The sequence below is a fragment of the Cyprinodon tularosa genome, unplaced genomic scaffold (genome assembly GCF_016077235.1).
Source record: "Cyprinodon tularosa strain WSP-4 unplaced genomic scaffold, ASM1607723v1 ctg392, whole genome shotgun sequence".
NCBI classification, from domain to species: domain Eukaryota; kingdom Metazoa; phylum Chordata; class Actinopteri; order Cyprinodontiformes; family Cyprinodontidae; genus Cyprinodon; species Cyprinodon tularosa.
Window position 1 is genome coordinate 482,650 of NW_024039110.1, and position 24,919 is coordinate 507,568.

At 38.4% G+C, this 24,919-nt stretch overlaps 1 protein-coding gene across 1 annotated transcript; it reads left to right on the top strand.

Moving 5' to 3' along the window:
* The first annotated feature begins 1,009 nt into the window (after nucleotides 1-1,009).
* Nucleotides 1,010-17,716, top strand: eral1 (Era-like 12S mitochondrial rRNA chaperone 1). Its single transcript, XM_038297611.1, has 11 exons — nucleotides 1,010-1,249; nucleotides 5,632-5,790; nucleotides 5,934-6,061; nucleotides 6,143-6,220; nucleotides 6,294-6,340; nucleotides 6,422-6,483; nucleotides 6,566-6,678; nucleotides 9,318-9,623; nucleotides 11,032-11,181; nucleotides 12,513-12,593; nucleotides 15,815-17,716. The coding sequence occupies exons 1-11, from the start codon at nucleotides 1,144-1,146 to the stop codon at nucleotides 15,935-15,937; spliced, it is 1,353 nt and encodes a 450-aa protein (XP_038153539.1). The 5' UTR covers nucleotides 1,010-1,143; the 3' UTR covers nucleotides 15,938-17,716.
* The last annotated feature ends 7,203 nt before the right edge of the window (nucleotides 17,717-24,919 follow it).

Sequence of the window (24,919 nt, forward strand, 5' to 3'; positions counted from 1 at the left end):
GGCTAGAAATCCAACAATCTTGCTTTCTTTCGATTCACTGTAAAATGTGTCTGCCTTTCATCCGGGGTTATCAAGTGTAACCAGGGGCGGAGCTAGATGGGGGGCCAGGGCTGGCCAAGGCCACACTTAGCCAATCATTGGTCACCCCTACCCTTTATTTCCCTCTAATATAGATGGTGGCAGCAGTAATACTCTTAAGTGGACTATTCAAAACATTTTTAATTTTTATATATTACAATAACTTGACAACAAAAACACTGTGGTTATTATGAGAACTAATATATACTTTCATTAAAGATGATAAGTACAGAATTCATGCTCTTTTCAGAACTAGATTTTGTGTTTTATGGGGTAAAGAGAAAATGATGCGTCTCTGCAAATCATCTATAAGTCTTCAGTGAAATCATAGATAAATAACTATATTCATCCAAACTTATTATTAATTTATGTTGATATTAGTACTTGTAAATATCAATTTTATGCAGAATGATGACTGATAAAAGTAGGTAAGTAATGAAAATGGAAAAGACGTTCGCTCAAAACTCAAAACCTGAAAGAATTTGATCCCCTATACCTTTTATCGGATGTTTGAATATATTAATCTATTTGTTAGCAAAGGTTGTAGGAAAGTATTGTTTTTCTTTATTTAGAAAATATAGGTGTTTTTCTTGTTAATTTTTCTGTTGGAACAGTGTAGAGTGACTGTGAGGTTCTGGTGCCTATATGCATTCGACCACCCCTCAGTTTACATTGGATAATGCCTGGCCGCCCTTATAAAAATTGTCTGGCTACGCCTCTGAGTAAAACAAATATCTAACAGCTTCTAACAGATTGTTTTTTTTTTTTTTTACTTTTCCGGAATGGCTATGACTTGGATGACTGACAATCTTCACCAGCATCTAACAGCCAAAGCATTCAGTGCAGAAGTAGAGAACTGCAGTTCCCATGGTATGCGTTAGGGGGCGGTGTAGCTTGCCACAGAAATCAGTAGGGACGCTCTTCAAAGCGGAAACAGGTGGTCGTTGGTCAAATGAACATGGCGTCCCCGTTTAGGCAATGTGAATGTAAACAAGGGCCACACATTTGTCGCTTTATTTAGAGTTTAATAATCTGACGTGTAACAGTTTTGTGTTTAGGAACATTATGGCTCTCAGGGTATGCGGTCGTTTGCTCCGAGGCGGAGCCGTCCTCTCCAGACGGCTGGTCGGGTCTGCTCGGCTGGAAAATGCGTCACATCTTCTAGCTACAGGTCAGAGCTAACTAAAGGTTTATTCTGCTCATTTATCTGAGGCCATTAAAGGAGAGACACATATATGAACCTTATAAAAGCAGCAGGTCATTTGTGATAATACGACATGTAGCTAATGGAGGCTTTCACGTCGATTGGGAAACTAATGGACAGATTGTTTTGTCTTAGCTATTAAAAGTAATTATTTGGCGCTTTAAAGACAATGACACTGTTCTTAATCACTGCTTCAGTTTAACTAAATCAAGCATTTTTTATGTAGTTTATTTTTATTTTGTCCCTGCTGTAAAGATTTCTGTGTAGAATGAAATTTTATTCATTCAGTGTCATTTATTCCATGTGATTTATGTATTGAGTCGGTTTTGTCGTATTAAATGTCATTCTACTAGTATATTGTCACAGTTTTACACATATTTAACTAAGATCTACAGTTTGAGAAGGAAGGTATGTTTTCATAATGATAGTAATAAGAATAATGCATAATAATTAGATCCATCCACTTTGAGATTTTAGGGTATTTTTGTGGGGATTCTATTAAAAGTTATGTTTTATAAAGAAGTTAAGGTTTGATCCATTTAAATAGAAAGAGTTTGCTCCTTAGACATTGATATTCTTTCTATCTCATGGTGAATTAAGGATACACATATTTGATAAGTCAACTGGCTGATAACCAACACTGACATGTCCTACTTACAGAGATAATAATTAGTTTTCTCCCTCCAGGCCTTTGTAGACATTGCAACCAGCTTGATTATCTGTTTCTAAAATCTCTAAAACATTCCCATCCTCCACATTTTTACTTCAGCATATGTGTCCTGTTGCATATATGAGTTGGGTGCACATATCCAAGTGGTGCTGCAGGCAGAATCCTCTTTTATATCAGTGTTTTATTGGTGGAAAAAAACTCTTTGCAATGTTTAGTTTTATCAGCCGAAGATATTGTGCATCTCTTGTAAATATGTAATTGTTCAGTGGTATTTACTCACCAGTATGAAATAGTTTAAAGCGTGGTGGGTTCAATCTGATAGCTGAAATTAAGTGAAGAAAGATGTTTATACAAAGCAAAAAGATTGGATTTCTCATGTATAAGAAGATACTGTATATTTTTTGTAGCGTAATTAAGTGTATTAACAATAGATTTGGATTTAAAAAAAGGAAAATTTTAACTCTTGAATTGAAATCAATTTTTTAATTACAGCAAAAATAATGCAATTATTGCACATTTTAAAATTTGAAAAGAAAATGAAACGTCAACAACACCAAAGTAGGAAGTTAAGTGCTGCTTAAAAGTTGAAAAAATTGTGTAATAGAGGTCAAGGTTATGTTACAAACCAATAGAAACATAATATAGGACTATAATTAAACATAATAAAAAAAAATATGTTTAAGGGAAATGTTTTAAGATGATTAAAGAAAATTATCTTTAAATGTCAACTTTTCTAAAATTTACGACCTGAAAGCATCCTCCATTAGGGCTTAGGCACAGGTTTCTATTGGTAAATCTACAATCTACTTTTGTTCGTCTTCTACATCGCGTTCTAAAAAAACCCTGAAAATCTCTATTTTGTCTTTAATTATGTAAAAATCCAGACAGACCCATGCCTTTTTGATGTGCATCTTAAGCATATATTAAACAAACTGTCATGATTCTTTTTGCTCACTGGATTTGGCCCGAATAGTTTAAAACATTTTAATTTGGGGAGGGAGGTTTAACATAGAGCACACAAAGTTTTGCATCGTGTTTGGAAGAAATAAACTAGTTTTTTCTCTTGTTTGGATGTCAGTTAAAAAAATGAACTAGTTGGAGAAAACCTGATATTTAATTTTCTAAATAATTTATTCAGAATCTGTTTGTTTTGGACATTTGGGTCCAAAAATTGCCAACAAATTGTGACAGGAGAAGATATGTGATTCTAAAGGACTCAGTCAGGTGGTGGAGATGTATGTGAGAATGGTGCAGGACATTCATAAAGAAAGTGAGACAGAGCTAAGTAGTGTGTGGTAGAAGTGACAGACTTGGAGCAGATCTGTCTGCTTTAAATAGAGCAGAGATTGTGTTTTCATGATGTCTTAATTGTTTTGGGCAGATCAAAAGTTATTCCGAACTGCCTCAAAAACGCTGCATTTGGTTTACTTCCAAGTAAAACTCTGGTGTTGCTCACTTACAGTAGGAAGGCAAATGGGCCCCTCATTAAATAAAAATGAGGAAATTAACCTGCTGCTTTCATCTCATGTGCGTTTCTTGTGAAAAAACTGTTGGGTTGAACCAAAGCAGAGACTTAGTCACATAATTCTTCGACAGTAACTCACTCTGGTTGCATGCATTCTTTAATGTCAACCTGCTGTTGTAATATTTATGTTGTCCTTAATGAGTTGTTTTTGGTCAATTTATTAGTAAATATAGCTGTTCTGTGTATATTTACAAAACAGCAATCTATGATTACATCACTGCTCATGCGTGAAGTTGGTCAACAAGCCGAAGCAATGGAGGCAAGCGGGTCTGGAAGTCCTACACACTTGATTCCAAGAGGAATAAAACTGGAGCTGTGCTGGGAAAGCAGGATGACTGTTGGAGTACGCTGAAACTAAAGTTAATTGAAACATGGATACATGTCTTTGCTAATAATGCTACTGGTGTTAGCAGTGCATTTAAGCCCTTTCCCCTGAGCTGTGGGTTGTCAACAAGGCATGATAGCAAAGTCGGGACTTATTTAGTAGTCGCTTCAGTGGCCACCAGTTTTTTGTAGTTCAGCAGGACTGCCAATAGATGGCGCCACATCTGTTTATGTCAGCTCATGGTGTCTGGTGCTGCAGTTCTATTTAGGCTCAAAAAGTACTTAAACAATACTATCAGGATGGATGCTTGTAGTGTAAATATGTATTTTATCATAATCTCCTGGATTTGGGTCTTTTTGGTCGGGGCATATAGGGTGACTATGTAATTTAAACCAACGACTATGCTGGAATTCAAGGAGCAGCTATTTTAGCTGTATTACATCGTCCTGATAGCTTGGACCAATTAAAAAATTGAAGGAGGGGGAAAAAAAACAAATGAATGTTTGTCAGCATGTCCCTCCAAAGTAAGACGTGTCCCCTGGACTTTGGTGTCATAAAAGGGTTCCTAGCTACAGTGTTGATGGACAGGTGTACAGATATTGCCTTGAGTCTCCCAAGATTATGATGTTTGCAGATGATGTTGCGATTGGAGTGACTTGTATTTCCAAAGAAAACAAAAAAACAACCTTAGCCACTCAGGGGCCGCTGACGAGCAGTTAGTTGCCACGTTGCCTTCTTGAATCCAATGAATGAAGCTTGAAAATTATTTCTGAGCATTTATTGATCCTTTCTGCTCTCAAACAAGATGCGTTTTCTGTTTTACATTCAGTCCATCTACACCCAAAGCATTCACTTTCTGGTTGCAACACACGTTTAAAACAGAACAACATCCACGACAGTCAAAAACTGTATATTTCCACCGCAATCAGCACACCTGCTGAGAAGTTACCTGTGACTCCTTTTAAACATATGACACACCCCACTGTGACTTTCAGGTATTACACCAAACGTACTAACCAATAGTATGGCTCTAATAGTAAATTAAAGTAAGAGTAAATTAGGCTGTGGGAATTAGTGGTACACTCTGGAACTGAAACAAATAATCGCATTAACAGAGATTAATCAATTATTTGCATACTTATAACTAATTTAATAATCATTAATTGTTAACTTGGGTATAGAGACTCTAAAACATGCCTTCAGCTGAAAGAGCAACCCTCACAAAGCAATTATTTTACCAAAAAAAAATAAAAATAAAAACGTATAAATATTTTGCATTTAAGAAGAAAAACCTTTCCGTTTACATGCTCAATCCATAAGGCGTCAAAGGGCACAGTTTTAGCTTCACTTAGATTAAATTCTGTTTAAAGTCTTCTTTAAGGAACCTTTTTCCTTCCAATTATTTATCAATGAATCAAAAAGAGAATCGATTAGCAAAATAGTCATTAGTTGCAATCCTACTCTGGAATAAAGAGGGATGATCCAGCTGAGGAGGCTTGTAACTAAGGATATGTCGCGGTTTGGGGTGACGGAGGAGATTGGATGAAATGGAAGATGATGATCTGCTGTAGCAAAGAAGGAACTGCTACAAGAGGAAGATTTTTATGAAAAAGAACCCTAAGAAACATTGATGACTTCATGCATTTTTCAGCACCTACTTCATGAGAATAAGCAGTTTTTTTGATTAATTTTAGCAAAGGCGTTTTTTAACAAGGAACCTGTGAATAGATCCTTATAATGTGTCAAATCAATTAGTATCCAGGAAGCGTAATCGGTCATCTCGCTGTAGTGCCGACACCAAAGTCACAGAGATTTTGATGTCTTAACAGGAAGCGCCGCCTGCAGCCGAGGCGGGAGGCCCGGATTCATCTTCACCCCCGCTTGTTTTATTACATCTGAAGCATTTCTCAGCGGACTGATGAAAGGCAAAGCAGCAGAGACTGACGGCAGCATTCATCACCATCCAGCCTCAGTACCTCCAGACAGCAGTAAGCAGACTGCTGCCTCAGAGATTTACGGATCTGATTGTGCAGGCCCGGCTTTATTTTCTTTTAAAAAGTGCTGATGTCATCCTGTCACCGATCTGTTCATTTTCTCTCTAATTATCTTCCTGTGCATTGCATCTTTAAAGGTGAACAGGTATCCTTGTTGCTGAGACATCCCGATCAGCCTCCTGACTCAAAGGTGTTGAGAGTGGCTATAATCGGAGCTCCAAATGCCGGGAAGTCCACGCTGTCCAATCAGCTTCTTGGCAGAAAGGTCTTCATCCGTCTTTTAAACCTGCAATCCTTTCATCTGCGTGGGAGGTGGTGCTAACAAGTCTCTCCTCGTTGCTTAAAGGTGTTTGCTGTGTCCAAGAAAGTTCACACGACTCGTTCACGCGCACTTGGTGTCCTAACGGAGACCGACACACAGATTGTAAGAGCTTCATCAAAGATTTTAGCCGAAGATTTCAAAGGCCTGCATTAATTCATTGGGGTTTATTCCACAGATCTTGCTGGACACCCCTGGTCTCACCACACCATCAAAAGCCAAAAGGTGTTTCTTTGTTCACTGAGTTTCTACTATTTAATGTTTCTTTGGTGTCTTAATTCATGACTGGACCTTCTGATTCCACAGACATCAGCTGGAGAAATCCCTGCTTTTGGACCCCTGGACCACCGTCAAAGAAGCTGACCTGAGTATGAGACCAGACCTGAGCTTCACCTCTCTGTTTGTAGTGAGTGGTGGTTTAAAAGTTTGAGCGTCTGTGTTCATTTCCAGTGGTTGTCATGGTGGACGTCTCAGACAGATGGATGTGCTCCAGGCTGGAGTTTGAGGTGCTGAAATGTCTGGCGCAGCATCCGCATATCCCAGCGATCCTAGTCCTCAACAAGGTAACTCTACCCATTTTCTTAATGCTTTCACTCCTTCAGTTGTAAAAGAAAAGCATACCCTCATCATGACACTACCACCACCATGCTGCATGCTGACGATACTGTTTTTTTTTCATTTGATGTGCACTCAACTTAATTACTTCATTTAATAAATGCCTGGAACTTCTAGCACTTATTGTTCTTTGCCAGCAGCAGTCATTCAATTATAACAGTAACTAATGATTATTTGCATAAATGGTCATAATTGACTTAATATTAATTACAAACAAATTGCAGATTTTGTTTTTATTATATTAACTTTTTGTGTTAATGTTTCATCTTTGTAGTTGTTCAGCATATAAACATATTTTCTTTGATACAATTCTATATTTATTACAATAGCAACAATATCAAACATGACAATTATAAAGAATATTCTACAGAATATTCTTTAATTACACTTTTACTTGCCTCCATGGAGGAAAATTTAAACAGACAGCAGATTTTAAGAAGGATCAAATGGGAAATTAACAATTAATGAAATACAAATTTGGGGATTTTATGGCAGAACAAGGACTCGTCCAATAAAGAACTATAGATAATAATTTATTTGTTATTATACAACTTGTATTAGTTTAATGTAAAACCCTAAAAGAAATTTGTCTTTTCAGATGAAACAAATGTTTATGATCATTGAAAGTTCTGTTTTTGTGCAGAAGAAACTTCCCAAGCTCATTAAAACACCTCAAAGTCTGTAGAACTCCTACATATTTATACTTAAAAATATATTGATAATAAAATTAACAGAATTTATCAATGCAGTTTAGAGTAAATCATTGTTAAATGAGGATTTTCATGTTTTTCCTTACCTTATACAGTAATTTACTGGGTCAAGGTCATGTGTGAATGAGACCAGAACTGTTTTATGGGTTAAAACTGACCCCAAAATTTACAGGGTCCAAACCTAATATCATACCTGCTAATTTAACGGTAGAGCTCCAGTTTGTATAGATCCGTTCCATTAGGGGGGAGGCACAAGTTTGCTTTTTTATGCAAAACTTGGGTAGTGACGCGTTTCTTAGCGACATGATTTCTAATGATTCCTGCTATATGTTGTTGACCTCAACAATAACGGCATCATTTAAAAACAGGCTGGCATTTTATCAAGCAAGCAGGCAAATGAAATGTTTCAGATGTGGCACACTGGTGATTACAGCAACACAAACATGGCGAGCAGAGCAATTCTACTGATGTTAGTGTAGAGATGGAGGCGAAGGACTGTCTATAACCGAGACAGAGGATATGAGGGGGAAGAGAGGAAGGTTCTGTGGCAGCAGCTTTGAGTTGTACCGGTTTGCAGACAGAGATTCTGTGTGGCCGATCCTTCCTCCCACATGTGTTGTGACTCAATGATAAAGAAATGAATGCTAAATTATTATTTTAGACTGGAAAGACAAGGAATGCCAATTTTTATCCAGTTTTAATCAGGGCTGAATCGATTCAGAATTTCAATTGCTTTTAACTAATATTCTGATTATATTTCTATTTTCCTTTGCACTAGCTATAAACACTTAGATGTTTCACTCCAGGGTTACGGTTTGTTCATAAGATTGAAAGTTCAGGGTCCACTGCTGCAGGACTTTACTGAAAAGTTTGAATGAAAAAATAGCTTACTTCTACTTGCATGCATGAATGTATCTTTTAGCTGCACCTTTCTTCTCTTCTAAAATATGCATTTTGTTAAATTGCATATATTTTAATACATCTTCTATTTCGTACTTCAAAATTTTTTTTTTTTTTTTTACTAGTATTATCAGATAAAATCATGCTTTATTCTTAATTTTCCTTTATAAGAAAACAATTTAATGAATCGTCAGTCCCTCAATGAACCTCTTTGTTTGTAAGGGGAGTTGCAGCCTAGTGCTTAGGGCATAGAGCTTGGAATCCTGAGGTTGTGAGTTCGAAACCCATTCCCACTGCCTCTACTCTTGATTCCTGAGCAAGACCCTTTACCCCAGATTGCTCCACGGTGGCAGCCCACTGCTCGCCAAGAGGATGGGTTAAAAGCAGAGGTAAAATTCTCCAATGTGAGATCAATAAAGTTCAATTATTGTTTTGGAGGAGAGAGCAGCTGTCCAGAGTAGAGCTGCTGAGGTCACATCCCCGGCTATGCTAATAAGAGAAATATGATGCAGTGATCCGTTTTTAACCCCCAGGGGGCGCCAAACGGATAAGTTTTAGACACCAGTTAGATGTCAAAATAATGCAAAGGACATGAGGACAGGACTATAAGACATCTATTAATACGGTTTATCAGAGAAGTTACTTTATTGAGGGAGGACTAGTCCTTTAAATAATCCATGAACATATCTTATTTATCAGCCCTTTAAAGAGTCACTGCCTGCATTCATTACTCTATGTCATCAGTGATAGAGAAAAGTGAGTCTGTTATATTTCTGTCAGTCTGCCATATTGTTCATTCTAACTTCTCATTTCCAGTTTGTGGCTCTTGGCTTCAAGCCTTCTGGCTCCTGCAGCTCTGCTGTGGTTCCCCTCTCATCCATTTTTAATTCACATCGTATTAAAGAGCCAACCTTTTCTTGATCGTAACCCAAAACTATCAAAGTAAAAGAGCCTGCTGATGTCTGTCTGGTTTCAAGGTGGATCTGGTGAAGGCTAAGGACAGGCTGCTGGACATCACAGCTCAGCTGACGTGCGGAGTGGTGAACGGACGCAGAATGCGGGTCAGGCCGGTGATCAAGCCACCGTGGGCTCAAAAGACACCTGAGAGGGCTTCTGAGATATCCGCCGATGAGGACGCCGCAGCACCTGAGGACGACGCAGAGCTGAACTCTGTGCTGAGCAAAGAGAAACTGAAGGAGCTGAGAAGTCAGCAGGGCTGGCCTCACTTTAAGGACGTCTTCATGCTGTCGTCTGTGGACCGAGAGGATGTGGAGACGCTGAAGGTAAACAGTCTGTGGTCACCGCAGGAAAGGAGCTACAGCAGATGTAAAAAGTTATTTAGCTGCACTAGCTGATGATCCAGGTATGTAAAATGTCTAAAGAGGTGGATTCCAATAAGTGGGGTCCTATGATCCTTTTCAAAATAAAATTTATAAGAGATAAAGCATATCTGTGCTGCAAATCTATAAAAGTAGATCTTTGGCTGTTAGTATATGTTTATGTAGTGTTTACACCCCTGTTCAGCTGGTTGGTGGAAATATTCATCTACTTGGCTGATAGTTGGAGTTTTGGACTTCGTCTGCTGTTATTTTTTGGGTCAGCAGCAGAAAAGTTTGTGAAACCCTGCAGTTAAGTCCTGTTTTTAACATCATTCAATAAAAAAAATTCAGTCCCCATCTGAACACTATTTTATTTCAGTCATGCTTCAGCCTAAAAATGTTAAGTATTTAATGTGCTAGACCAATGAATAAAGCAGTGGATGGAAAAATGAACATTTTTCTTTTCAGACAGTGTTGCAGTGTGTTCACCATGAGTCAGTACTTTACAGATCCACTTTGTGATGCAGTTATAGATGAAAGTGTTTGGGCGTCTGTCTCTACCAGCTATGGACACCTAAACTCTGGGATATTTCTCCTGCTAACATCAGTTTTTAAGTTGTTTTATAGGTTTAGCTGCAAGATCAACCTCTGCTCCAGGATCAAAACCTTTCTAGCCTGTTAACAGGTTTTATTTTTGCATTCTTCTCCATCCGTCCCTCTTCTCATCAGCTCTCATCAGTTTTCCTGTCTCTATTAAAGAGAAGCTGTACCACTAAGGCTGAAACCATTATTCTGATCGATTGGGATTAATCGACTATTGAAATATTCATAAACTAATTTGGTAATCTAACCAAATCCTAAACTAGAGTAATAGTACACTGGCTCTAAAACATAATCTGCTGATAAGGAAACCCTTCAAATATAACCTGTACACATAAAGTATATGCAAATTTTTCATTAAAGTGTGCAGTAAAGATTCTTTTTTTCTACTTCCCATTGTTTTCAAATGTTTGCTTATCTAGAAATGTTAATACACAAAAAAAATTATTTCTAGATTAATCAATTAGTTAAAAAAATAGTCGATAGATTAATCAATTACGGTACTAAAGTAACCCATTGCTGCAGCCCCAATTCCCATATTGTAATGCTGCCACCACTGTGCTTTACTGTAAGGGAGGATATGTAAGAGGTGTTAGTTTTTAATGATTGAAAACCTTTTATATCATTTAATTATTTTAATTTAAAGCATAATTGCCTTCTACTTTACAGCAACTTCAAACTTCTGCATCAAAATCTATGCGACCACCAATGACACATTAATCTTGATGCTTGTTAACCTTCCTTACAACATGTTTTTTGTTTCTTCTTGCAGAGCTACTTTCTGGTTGCAGCTAAGCCTGGATCCTGGCAGTACCACAGTGAGGTCCTAACAGACCAGAGTCCAGAGGAAGTCTGCACTAACATCATCAGAGAAAAGCTGCTGGAGTATCTTCCACAGGAAGTGCCCTACTCCATGACGCAGGTGAGACTGGCTTGTTTTCTGCTTTGTGTCTCTCTATGTTTGAAACCTAGTGGTGAGTTTTGGTATGTGTGTTGTGATATGATACGTGTCACGATTCTTGGATCACAATATGATATTATCACGAAATTGCAATATCACTATATGTTGGGGTATTTTACCCAGCTATCAAAATGAAATGTATAGATAAAAAAGCATTAATTTATACATTTGAGTCAGTCCATGTCTTTTACTGTGACTTGCTTCAACTACAGAAATGGTTCTGCGCCGCACAGCAAAAGGGTTCTAAGGATTTATGGGTGTGGGGAAAATCGATTTGGCGATATATCATGATTTTCTTTTTTTTTCTTCTTTTTTTTTAAACAATGTCCTGTCTGGCAATGTGGCAATAAGAATAATTGTCTTGATGCCAAAAAGAGCCCAACAGATTTTACTTTCACAAGTGGAGCAGTACGGCTATCGCCATAGTGATCCGCTTGATTTATGCATAAATAGCTTTATTATAATTATGCAGGGAGTATTACAGATTATATGGACACTGCAATGTAAGTAGAACTGGAAAGGAAAAACAGAAAAAAGGAGAACAGATGAAAGAAAGAGGAGATAAAAGGGAGATAATGATAAAACATCTTCTGTCTGCTTCATCACCTGCAAAGAGATGTAAAAAGAAAAGCAAAACCAACGGATATAGTATAAGAGATGCAATAAATTAACACCTTGATGCTATCACTGATGAGGATTTTCAGCTGCCTAATATAATATTGACCTTTCAGTTCTTAATATAAATTAAAAAAAATTTTTTACCTAAAACAATGAGGGAAAATGGGCTTCCTCTGCACCGCCACTCTGGTAGATGGTGCCTTGGAGCCATTTTTTGCTGCGTATATAGTGATATTGGAATATCGTGGCACATATCATATCGCAACACACAAGCCGATGCTCACCCCTAGCGCTATCTACCAGAATGACGGTGTAGAGGAAGCCCATTTTCCCTCATTGTGTTAGGTAATTTTTTTTTTCAAATGGATATTAGGAACTGAAAGATTGATATTATATTGGGCAGCCGTAAATCACGATATTATCGCCAAATCGATTTTTTCCCACACCCCTATTGAAATCACACAGTAGTTTCTAATGTTTGGGCATTTGGTTTTAAAATCTGATTTGTTCTATTTGTTGCCTCTGATGTATTGATGTGTCAGCCTGATGCATCTTCAGGAGTTTTCAACTAAAAGCGATAATATGAGAACCTCTGATCCCTGTTTTAATCTCTCTAACTTTAGTTTTACATGTCAGTGCAGATAGTTTCTCTAATGAAGAGTCTTTGCTTTCAGTCTATTGAACTCTGGCAAGATGGAGAAAACGGGGAGCTGGATATCTCTGTGAAACTCTACACCAAGAAGGAAACTCACATGGTAAGTCCTCCTCACAGACTCTGGTCCTTCTACATCCACTGGCTGGTAGGACTTTGTGTTTACCAGCAGTTCAGCCTGTTTATACATGCTATCATTAGCTGTGGCAGCTGTCCAGCAGCTTAACCCCCGCTGTCCATCTGCTAGACGGAGACAAACGTCCTGGACGGTGTAAACGTCTGAGCCTTTGGCCTGGATGCGCAGCTGCAGGCTGTTTACAGACCAGCGTCAAACAACTATGCTGATGTTAGCGCTTGTTTCTGAGGAACCTTTAAGTGTTGCCTTACCCAGTTAGCCTATGGCTACGCTAGCAGGCGTGTTTGTGAGGTTTTGTTTAGAGCATTTATTTTATGCTTCATTTTTGTTTATGTGTCAGGAGCCAACGTTGAAGCGTTTGTGTTCATATAGCATCCATTCAAACGCAGACGTTTGACCACCACGACGAAAACCGCTGGATAAACATGTCAGCAAAAGCACCACAGTTTTTCTTCTGTCATCGTTTTGTTTGATTAGTTACAGAAAACGTCATTTTTGTTTGGACTATTCTAGGAATCTGAGGTTCACAGCTGAATGAATGAATCTCTTGTTCTCTCCAGTGGTAGCCTCTCTCCTGGTCTTCAGTATATCTATTTTTTACCATTTCCTTACACGTGCATTTCTTTTCTTGTGTTTTTAACTCCTAAATATTTAAATAGCCTTTTTGGACTGCATATCAGACGAGGAAGAACATGTGGATGCATCTTTCAGGGCTGCTACAGGAGGATCAACATATTTTCCCTGGATTGATTATAAAAAGCAAATTGTAGGTCTGCAAACTGATCACTGATCCTCAGACTAAAGAGTATATTTTTTCAAACCAAACATTATTCTCTGTTTTAATTTTTGGAATGCAATCCACCAAACTTTAATTTCAGATGAAATAGTGCTGTACATGGAAAAAAAAAAGATTACATTTCAGTCGCTTAAAAACAGCAAAAGTACAGAAAATAAATAACGCTGAGCTTCATTGGCAATATAAAGAAAACATTTAAGTTGGTAAAGTGATAAATAATAAAGTAGGGCTGAAACAATTAATCTGATTAATCATCATTGATGGATTATTGAGATAATTGTCAACTAATGTAGTAATTGATTCATTATTAACTGGTTTTTAGAGACTCTAAAACCTGCCTTTATCTGATGGAGCAACACACTTAGAGCACTAATTATAACAAAATTGTTTGTATTTTAAGAATTAAAAAAGAAAAATGTTTTCGTCTGTCAATATGCTCTATTTAGAACTCCTTAAGTGGAAAAGTTTTAGTTTCACATTTTTTTATTTAATAAAACATCTTCTTTAAGGAACCTTTTACTGTCCGACTATCAATCAATTAATAGCAAAAAAAAATCAAGAAAATAATCGATTTGCTAAATAATGGTTAGTTGAAGCCCTATGTTAAAGTAATTATTGCGATGAGGCAAATGTGTTTGTATTATGATGTTATTAATGTTAACTCTAAATACTGTTTAAATGTTTCTCCCTGAGGAGGAGGTTTCCTGGAAGTCTCTTTCCATCCCGTTCTCTCTAAGAAGTTTCTGGGTAGCTGATCTGCAAACCCAGTAAAACACTTTATTCATTAATGTTCCAAAGTCAAATAACCAGAGGATCAAACTTTTCTACATCTGGGTGGAGAATCTGGTGCTTTCTACCAAGTCTGTAGCTTTTCCCCTTAAACCAGCAGTTCCAAAGTGTGAGTGAGTGTGAGTCGGTGGGGGTTGGGGTCGAGCAAGGTGATTTTTAAAAGAAAAAGCTTAATGAAATCTTTGATTCCATTACAGTGGAAAGTAAACAGTTAACAGTGAAATAATTTGATGTTGAAAGTTAGTTTTGTGACTTTAAAGGAGAGGAATGTTTATTTCATTGCAATATGGTCGACTACAATTGGATTTTTTTTTTCTTCAACTGTTGAAAACTTGAAATTGAAATACTGTTGAAATACTTTTGATTGGAGTCGGAGGCATCTTAAAAATGTACATTTAAATATAAAGGAACACCAGCCAGAATAAAATGGTGTTACTATTATGCTGCGTTCAGACTAAACAAGTTGTCAGTGTTAAACCCGAATGCCTCTCAGACACTTTGGAAGATTTTTTTTTTTTAAATCAGTGCAGTTTAACCTCTTAATATATATTTTCTAGGGCTGAAACAATTAATCCAATTAATCTATTATTGAAATAATTGTCAACTAACTTGGTAATCGATTAATCATTAACTGAAGTTTAGAGATTGTAAAATTTGCCTTTAGGTGACACAGCAACCAACCCTTGACCAGTAATTATACCAAAATTGTAAAAAAAATATATAAACATTTTTCATCTAGGATAAAAAAGCGTTTTATTTGTCAATCTGCTCTATCCAGAACTCCTCAAATGTAAAGCTTTAGTTTCACCTGGTTTAATTTCATAAAAAATCTTCTTCAAGGAACCTTTTGCAATCCGATTATTAATTGATTAATCGAAAAAATAATTGACAGATCAATCAATTGTAAAATAGTTACAGCCCTAATATTTTCATAGTTTCATGCTGACAGCTCTGCAGAAGCAGAGATCACAGCTTTCATGTAGTCTGTCTCAGCTTCTCTGATTGGTTGACGCTCAGGATCAGGACACAGAAGGTCAGATTTTCCGACTTCAGCGTCCGCCGCTCTGGATGCTTGACCTCCGCGATCCTCACTGGCATCTCCCATTGACTCTGCATGTAAACCAGACGCCCTGAAGTATTAAAGCTGCACTTTACCAGGTTTATGTTTGGGATGAGAGCAGAAACAGCTTCATAATAATGATGTTTTAATGGGGTTAATGGTTGCTATGGAGACAGGATGCTGCCCTTTGCTGCAGGTCTTTAACAGTGAATGCTGGAGATTTGTCACCTTGTCCGGGTAAACCTGATAGCCATTACCTGATGGATTAAAGCAAGGATTCTGTTTTATTTATGCTTCAACTTAACAGGAAGTGATGGATTACTGTTTAGAAGTGCTGTAAACATGAGACTAAATGTCAGATTTAAAATGTTGTCTTTAATAAAAGATTAATTTATTTTAGAGCGTTTTTACACGTCTTTATCAGTGGAGCAGATAAATTGATTTTTTTTGTTTTCTTTATCAGCTTGATTCTACTGTTTTGAATGCATTTCAGGTTTTATTTTGATTTTGAGTCATTGCTCCTTGTTCCTTTTCTATTTTTAGAGGATGGTGATCGGCACAGCGGGGCAGATGGTGGCACGGATCGCCCGGGAAGCAGCGGAGGACCTCAGCAGGGTCTACCTGAGGGAAGTAAGGCTGAAGATCTCTGCTAAGCTGAAGAATTGAAGGATCCTGTAGAACTAGTTCTGCTAGATCTATTGTTTGGTAAAGACAGAGCTTCAGCTAAAGAGGTTATGATCTCATGATGAGCCTGACTTGCTGCCGGGAGGCAGCATATGCTTCATCTCCGCTCCAAGAACTGCCGCTGACCTGGCTCCCGTCTGAGGAGAGAACATTTTACTCCTGTTTTATTCCTGGAGGCCCTTCATCATTATTTAACCTGTTTACAGGGCCGTGCTGCTGCACTCAGAGCGATGAGGGCCCAAATTTCATGGAGACAAATCTAAACGCTGCAGTAAAAAGAAACAGCTGAAGTGTTGGCATATTTCTAGGCTCCGATACCTTTCTGGTAACAAACATGACACGGCGGCTCATCAGATGGATGTTTTGACACGACTTTGACGGCTCCTTCATGGCTGAGCGGCTTTGGCAGGCTGTGAAAAGGCCGACGTTTTATCTGTGGCTCTCAGGGCTTTTTCTTCTTTTTTTTTTTTTTGGCGGGCACAAACAGGCGCTGTAGATAAAGTGACGGGCGAGAGCTGCACCGTCATGTTCACTCACATGCCCCTGATGTACCGTCCAACCCAGCTCCCTGCGCTCCCTTCATGGCGTTAGCCTCCTCTGCTGCCCTTTGAAGTGTAGCCATCCATCTCTACGACCATCACTTTTTGTTCTGCTCCCCCCCCATCCCGTCCCTCAGTTCATGGCTCGCTCTGCTCTTTTGGCTCTTATAGAGCGCAGCTCTGCCTCCGAGGGCTGCATTGTCTCCCTAATGGATGGCAAAGTGGAGCACTAACTGGATGCTAAATTGGGTGAGATAATCGGGATTAGATTCATCCCTGCTGCCCGTGGGTTTAACTCAGCAGTTCAGGGCATCTTGATGAATAACCAGCTAGCGTCCTGAAGTCAGGGAAGGAGGGAGTTACCAACAGAAGCTGTGTCAGACCCTGAAGCTCTCTGAACAGCTGCTACCCACTGATTTGACAGCAAAGCTCGCCAGCTTAGACGAGCCAACTGCAGTTTAAAAGCAGAAGTCATTCAGACACAGAGAGACACTCATGTAAGCGGGAATCTGTTTCTTTATTTAAGGTCATTCCGTAAAATTCAACAAAGCGGCGTTGCCTCGTCTCCTCCGTCGATATTGAGCGAAGGCCGTAGAACCCTTACCATTACTTAAACTCAGTAATGGTAACGGTTTAACTGCCCCCCTCGTCTGCGTGTTCGGCCCCCCCGTCGCTTCAGCTCTCCTCTGTCGCAGGCGGAGGTGGAATGAAAACCCTGGATAGTACATCATCTATACTGTAGTGTCTCTTTAAAAAACTTACAGTATAAGATGATATCCTGTCCAGGGCACAAGACAGACCCGTAGCCCTCCTTCAGGGATAGTTTGGATGGAAATCATCTGACAACAAATAAATGAGCTCCTGCCTGAGCTGCTCTCACCTGTTAGCATGTTGTCATCTGGTTCTCTCGTCTGGCGCTCTGTCTGTTGGGCTGCGACACTTAAAGAGGGGCCCTTCAGCTCATTAGCATACGGCGATGACATCTGGGGTGGACCGGAGAGCCTTTTTTTTTTCCTCCTTATCTTTTTTCAGCCTGATTGCCACAGTCCAGTAATGGTCCCCACCCTCTTTACAACACCCAGCAGCAGAGAGACGCTTCAACTGTATTCAGTTTGGAATGATGCGTTGCTTTTGTCCTTGTGTCTCCCACCTCGCCAGTTCGTTATTGTATAAAAATAACTTCACTGATAAAATAAAGGTTTAAAAAAAAAAAAACAATGAAGTCTGCTCTTATTCTTACCTGTTAAATATTTTATTTCTGCAATACACCAACAAAATAAAATGGTTGTGAGCGCAGCCTGTTACTTAGATGCACTACTGTGGTTCCCTGGCATAAAAAAAGGATCCATACTCAGCGAATCTGAACACATTACAGCAAGAAACCTCTGTGTATTTTATGTGAATCACTAATTAAGGAATACATTTGAAGAGTATAAAAATTAAATCAGTTTATTTTAGATTTTTCAGTGTGAAAACTTTTCAAAGTTGCTTTATATTCAGCCCACTTTACTCCGATATTGTGAATCGTTGCAACCATTTTATTAGTTTATTAGTGAGTTATAAGTAGAAAACTAAAGCTTCAGTTTAAATACAGCTGATCCGTAAATTCTGATAAGTCTGTTAATCAGCTATGAATGCAAATCAAGCAGAGAAACCTCTAAAACCTGAACCTCCGTCCTATAAAGCAGACATGTCCAATGTAGGCCTGAAGGGCTGCTGTCCTGCAGGCTTCCACTGCTCATTTCCATGGACGGCTGATTAACAGGCTATTAGTTGAAATGCAGCATCTAAACAGAGAAATATTAAAAACCCACAGGTCAGTGGAGCTTAAAGACCAACTTTGGACATGGTTACCATAGCGGCGTGTTAGATAATAGTGATGAACAAATGGTTGACCAAGAATAACAGGAAAGGTTGCATAAAATCTATTTTAAATCCAACCTTTTTTCCTTATGGGTTCTAGATATGATTCAGCTTCTCCTCAAATTAGATTATTGCAAACTATTATAAACTCATGGAGTCAAACGCCAACCAGCTGACTAAATGGAAACATCTGCAAAGCTTTCCTGAACCTCTGAAGGGTCTCAGTCTGGGCCAGAAGGAGATAATTATGACTGATCAGATATTACGAGGACACCTGAAGAAGCTAGTTATTGTATTTCTATCGAGTGATATTGATAGAAAGTTGAGTGGAGGGAAAAAGTGGTAGGAAGTAGCGGGATGTGTTCTGGACTGGCATCAGGAGCTGCTGCTCACAGGCTGCAAATGCTCCACTTCATGCTAGAAGCGAACACCAGAAGCTCCTGACCTGGGCTCCGCAGAGAAGGACTCTGGCTCGGTGTTTCAAAGTCATCTGTTCCAAATGAAGGTAAAGTTAGACTTGAACAGATTTTATTTTGTCATTTTGTACACACAAAAGAAATTTTGTCAAGTACAGCTCTCTAGACCAGGGGTCTTCAACGTTTTCCAGGCTAAGGACCCCCAAACTGATGGCGAGATGGAGCGGGGACCCCCTAATTATATATATTGTATGAAATTGTGTTATATTAAACTGGTCCTATAGTCACTCTATTACAGATGGAGTAATGTAATGAAAGTAATTTCACCCTGGGATTATTGAAGTATTTCTGATTCTGATTCCTGGTTGATGGGACACCTGTTTGACCTCTTTTCTCTGGTTCATTTGTCATTTATGTTGAAGACTATCTAAAAATATAAGTCATGTTTTTAGATATTTTATGCATCAAATCTTGATATTCTTTCTCTGACTTTTTAAAGAACTAATAAAATCTAGAGTCTATGTTTCTGTTCTTACTATTAAACTTATTGGAACAACAATAACAAAACATTTTTTATATAATCTTCTAATTTCCACTCTTTTGTCAGATATTTGACTTATTTTTACTCAGAAACGCAGATCTGCATTGATGACTGAAAGACATCTTCTGCCTTCATTTATCTGTTTACTACAGTGTGTTGAATTCATGTTAATGTGGATTTAAAGACATTTCAATTAGTGGAAAATATTGCAGGGGGGAATATAAGTCTAATTAACCAAAACTTCGCGACCCCCATGCAGTACATCTGTAGACCTCCTAGGGGTCGCGGACCCCCTGTTGAAGACCTCTGCTCTAGACTATTTCATTTTTAAAGTGCAGCCTTAATAAAGGTAAGCAGCAGTGATGTAAACACATGGCTGTATAAAGTAGGGGAGACCAGGTATGATTGTGACACTTTTTGCTCCAGCAACTTTAACTCACAGAATATTTGATGGCAACAATTCAAACCTCTGCAAGAATATCACAGACTTCATGAGTTCATGTCAAATACATGGTGTTCCTCACCTGCTGGGGTGAGTTGTAACAATTAGACAAAAGAAGCAAAAACAGAAGCCACACCATGTGATATGCTTCAAAAAGAGGTTTACTGAATTAAAAGAACAATACAAGAACGACGTCTCTCTCTCTGACCATAACTCAAATATACTCTGTGTGTGTATGTGTGTCAATAGGCTCTATGCACAACTCCACCACTTCCTGAACTTCAGGAGGCTCCTTTGCTTCCTGTCTTTCATGATTGGATGCACTAATGAATCCAGGTGTGTATGACCTAAGTAACTGGCCAGAAACACCTGGATTAATCAGTTCGTCCAGTAATGAAAGACAGGAAACAAAGGAGCTGCCTTAAATTCAGGAAGTAGTGGAGCTGTGCATAGAGCCCATTATTCTACTAGAACAAACTTCCTTAACATGTATAATTATGCTTAATGAACACTGAACAAACATGTAGGTCTAACGCATTGGTTTTTCAATGTGTTGCTGCTCCAATAACCTACACTGGGAAGATCACTGGATCCCTGTTCTCTCAGCTTCTGCAGTGATTTGCAGTATCTGCTCAGTGTTGCATGGCAGATCCCATGCACCTTCGCAGCTGGTCTGATTGACTTGCTCTTCTTTGTGACCTCATCAGATAACTTTTTAAAACATCTGCAGGCAAACCTCTATCAGTCTTTCGTATCCACTGCCTAGGCATTCTGTAAAATTATTCAAATCAAAATGTTCTTAGTTGTATGTAAGGGGATGGTTGTAACACTTTTTAAAGATGTGTTAAAACCCACCCCAACCCTGTCAGCCATGTTTAGCTAGCTGTAGTAGCATAGCGGTTTAAAATTAGCATCACATTTTTTAAAATGCATCACATTTTGCCTGAGAAATTAGTCGTTCATCTATTGTAAGTAACACGGTTTTATTTGCAACAGTATAAGTACTAAACAAAATATAGTTTTGTTTAAAAGATTTATTTTCTTACCTCAAAATCTTTTTTTTCTCCTTAGTATCTGCATGTTCCTGTTTCCAGCCTTGACAATCACAATTTGGGATAGGGGAGGAAGCGGGTAAACACTGAAATGATCATGTGACTCCTATGTTATCCCTGATTGCTGGAACTGATGGTGTTACAACTCTCCCTATGTTACAATCATACCCGGTGTCCCCTATATAATATAAAGTTATATATATGATATAAAGTTTGCATTTCATTGTTAAACCTGACTTCATTTTGAGCGTGCAGGCGGTGCAGTGGTTGACGTGCACGAGCCATGTATGGAGGCCGTGGACCTCGACACAGCTGACCCGGGTTTGAATCCCACCTGTTGTCCTTTGCTGCATTTCTCCCCCCCTCTTTCATACCCACTTTCCTGTCAGCCCACTCTTGAAAAAACAAAAAAATCAAAAACAACTTCATTTTTTAGTAGGCACCAGGATATTAACCAAAATGAGAATGTTTGACAGGATGTGATAGTTAATATGCACCATCCAATCTGATTTAAAGCAGAGAAGAACAGAAACTTTTCAGGCCACAGGCAGCAAAAAAAACCTGCAGCCGCCCAATGAAACAGGTTTTTCTTCCAGGATTAGTCAACGTTTGGCTTCATTTAATTTCCTGTTAACTCTGAGCAGCTTCCGCAGAACAAGCCCACACCATGACGCTGCCACCACCATGCATCACCAAAAACTGAAGCTCTTAATTATATGAAAACTTAGCAAAAATGAATTTGAAATTCTCCTTTTATTTCCAGGTTATGCATCAGTGTATGTCGGTCATTATTATGATTTTAGGTGTGAATTAATGTTAGCAGTAGGATTCCTTCACTAGATGCTGAACTTAAACATACTGTTGTCATTTTTCTGTCTTGTTATGTCCTTTGACTCTTGAGCATGTCTGCATGTGTCATTTCACTGTTTTGGATTTATTTCCTTTATATCTGACTTGCTTCAGCCACTCGTTGTCCTTTATTTCAGACATGGAGGACGTGTTCTCGTCACGTTCACAGCATCCAATTGCTGCAAAGCTGTGATGGAGTGCTTTCCCTGCTGCGTTTTGTCTTTAATCCCTGACAGCTTGTCCAGATGTGCTTAAAAATAGGCTATTTTTTTTGGGAGGAATTGAGTCTGACTTGAAGGTTTTCAGCTTTACCAACATAAACTGACAGCATCCCGGTTGTAAACAGGCCGCTGGAAGCTGGTTGAGCTACAAACAAACAGCTTTGGATGATTTATTAACACGATCGGAGCAGGCTTTGTCCAGGTGTAGTGACTTTTCCAAGCAGTACTGATGAATGCTCCTCCTCTGAAACCAGCTCATTAATAGGAAAATATCCTCTATATTCTCTTAATGCACTCCTATAAGGTCATTTTCATTTATCAAAGCTCCACAGTTCTGACCAAATCCGTTTTTTTATTTGGGTAATTCTACATGTAGCTCAGAGGGTCAGGCTGGGCCTCCTAACTCCTGCTCAGGGTGTGGGATCTGCTTTAGGGTGTGAGGGGTCCTCCTGCTGGGGCTGATAAAGACAGGCTGGACTATCTGGGTGGTTTCCCAGCCGTCCAGCAGCTTTTATCTGCAGCAGAAGACCTCCTGCTCTTTCTACACCACATAGATAAGGTTTGGGTTGTCTTTAATATTTACTGGAACAGAGAAGAAAGACGTTTTTACTTCACATTATACAGGCTGTGATCAAAGAGACTCAAAAAGAAGAAAAAAAATGATTCTGGTTGCACTTTACCTTCTGATTCAGCCCTAAAAACAGGAGGAATGAACAACAAACCTCATTAAGAAGCTGAGTAAATGGAAGCAGTGCACGAGGCCCATATCCCACATCAGTTTATTTCTTAACAAGCATTCTCCAGATGAGGTTATTAACTTGAAGGCCAGCTTATTACTGTTTTTACAGATTAAGAAAAAAATGTGTAGCACAGCAACAGAAGTATTTCTTTGTGCATAAAATTGAGCTGCAGAGAACTTTCTTATCAGCTGAGATAAGACTGAGCAGAAGTGTGTGCATCTAGAGAGGACAGGATGTTTTAATCCCGCTCTGAAGGGATGTTTTTATTAATCGTGGACTTTTTCTGAGTGTTTGGTTCCACAATAGCAGAACAGCCATGTTTTCAAGGTTTAGGTATCCTGAGAAATGGGAAAAATGAAGTTAGGTTGAGATCTGACAATAATTTAAAAAGCTGTTTAAAGTTTAAGTCTCTTTTATTTCAGAATGAGATAATCCAAACTAATCTAGTGGTTTAGAAACATTTCCACTTGACACTGACTATAAGTTAATCAAACTAAAATAAACTCCATCATCAATAACCTATTGTTTATGTTTTCCAAAAGTTGAGTTTTTAACATAATGTTTGTCTTCAACGTAGCATCTCCAGACCTTCTGCGTTACATTAACGCACCGTCTACTGTGTATGTAGTATATAGCTATGTACTATATAGTGCATATAGTATATTGTATGTTTTATATTGTATATAACTATAGATTCTGTATTCTGTATATAAGTCAAATTTCTTGTAAGTTCAAACCTTCTTGGCAACAAACTAGATTCTGATTCTAAAAAGCAAACAGCTGATGATTTACGACCTTCTGCTTTTGGAACCACAGATCTGACATATAGAAACAATATAAAACAGATTATCTTGCTTTTAACTGTTAGAAATGGACTACATTTGGAACATCAGGCTCTCGCTGGTAAATTAGGTCCGGTTTGTTGTGACGCCTGTAAAGGGTTGAAAATAAGCTGAAATAAATCCAGGAAATGTTTAATTTTCAGAAACAAAAGGCTTCACTGATTCTCCTAAAAACAGCCGAATGAAAGAAGACACCTGATAAACTAGCTACTGATCAAAGTTTTAATAAAAATTTACTAGTTTTCAAACCCAGGTTTTTTAAGTAGAGAGGATTCATAATGAAAAACTGCATCTATATACATAAGAACTGCTTATCAGCTGCTAAAATGTTTTTAAAAATTACCCACAAAAGAATAGAACTCAAAGTTTCAATCAAAGAACCTTGTTATAAGTAGCACTATTGTTCTAAAATAGTATAAAAATGTGTTCACACATGGTTGCTGGGGGTGTTTTCATGGTTTACTGTGTTAAAGATGGTTTACTAAAGGACATCAGTGGTTCTGAAGGGAATTCCTTTTCTTTAATTCATTGCCAAATCTTTTCAGAGGGTTTTGGATCTGGTGAACAAGCAGGTTTTAGCCAAAAGAAGGTTATTGTCCTGCTGGAGGAGCCCAGACCTGCAGAGTTTCTCTATTAAAGAGGAATCCTGCTGCAGCGTCTTCACACATCCAGCACAACCAGAGGCTCCATTGTGCCTCTGAGGAAAAAGATCCCAGATTATGATGGAGCTGCTGTATCATGGAGAAAACACGCCTCGTATTTCAGCAGTGTTGCAAAGGAGTGCAGATTTTTAGTTTTCTCCTGACAATGAAATCTTCTTTGTTAAAACAGGGAGGTTGTGGTACAAGATCTTGGAAGATTTGTATTTTTGTCTAATAATTAAATGCAGGTTAGATTGTTCTTTATTTTTGGTTCTTGGGAAAAAGGTCATGTAACAGCTGAATTTGGTGCAACCTGAAGTGAGGAAGGGGAGTCTTTGCAAGGCGCCATGTTCTAAGATAGTGTCAGGATGGGTAATCCTCTGACTGAAAATTACATTTCACCAGATTCAGCTGGCAGTTTTAAATTTGCTTGGACCAAAGCAGAACTATTATTAATGAAATAGTGAACAGCCCTGAGTTAAAACTGGATTTTTCACTAATTGGTGGCATGAGGTTTTCTTTTGTCCTCCTGGTTCTTCCATTTGCGTTTTGATCCTTTAAAAGGACCACTTTAAAATGTGAAATCTTCCCAGGCAATTTTATCAAGAGTATAAACTAAATAAACATGATTACCACTTTGGACCTTTTTAGGAAACTTTGTAGTTTAATTCAATTAAACCAGCTCTTCTTTTTAGTTTTTAAGAGTAAAACCATGGAATAGTTCAGCTTTGTTTTTTTTTATTAAGTATTTAAATTTACTTTGTTTCAGTCTAATGGACCAAAAGGTGCTTCAAATTCCCTTTCAGGACAGTTAACAC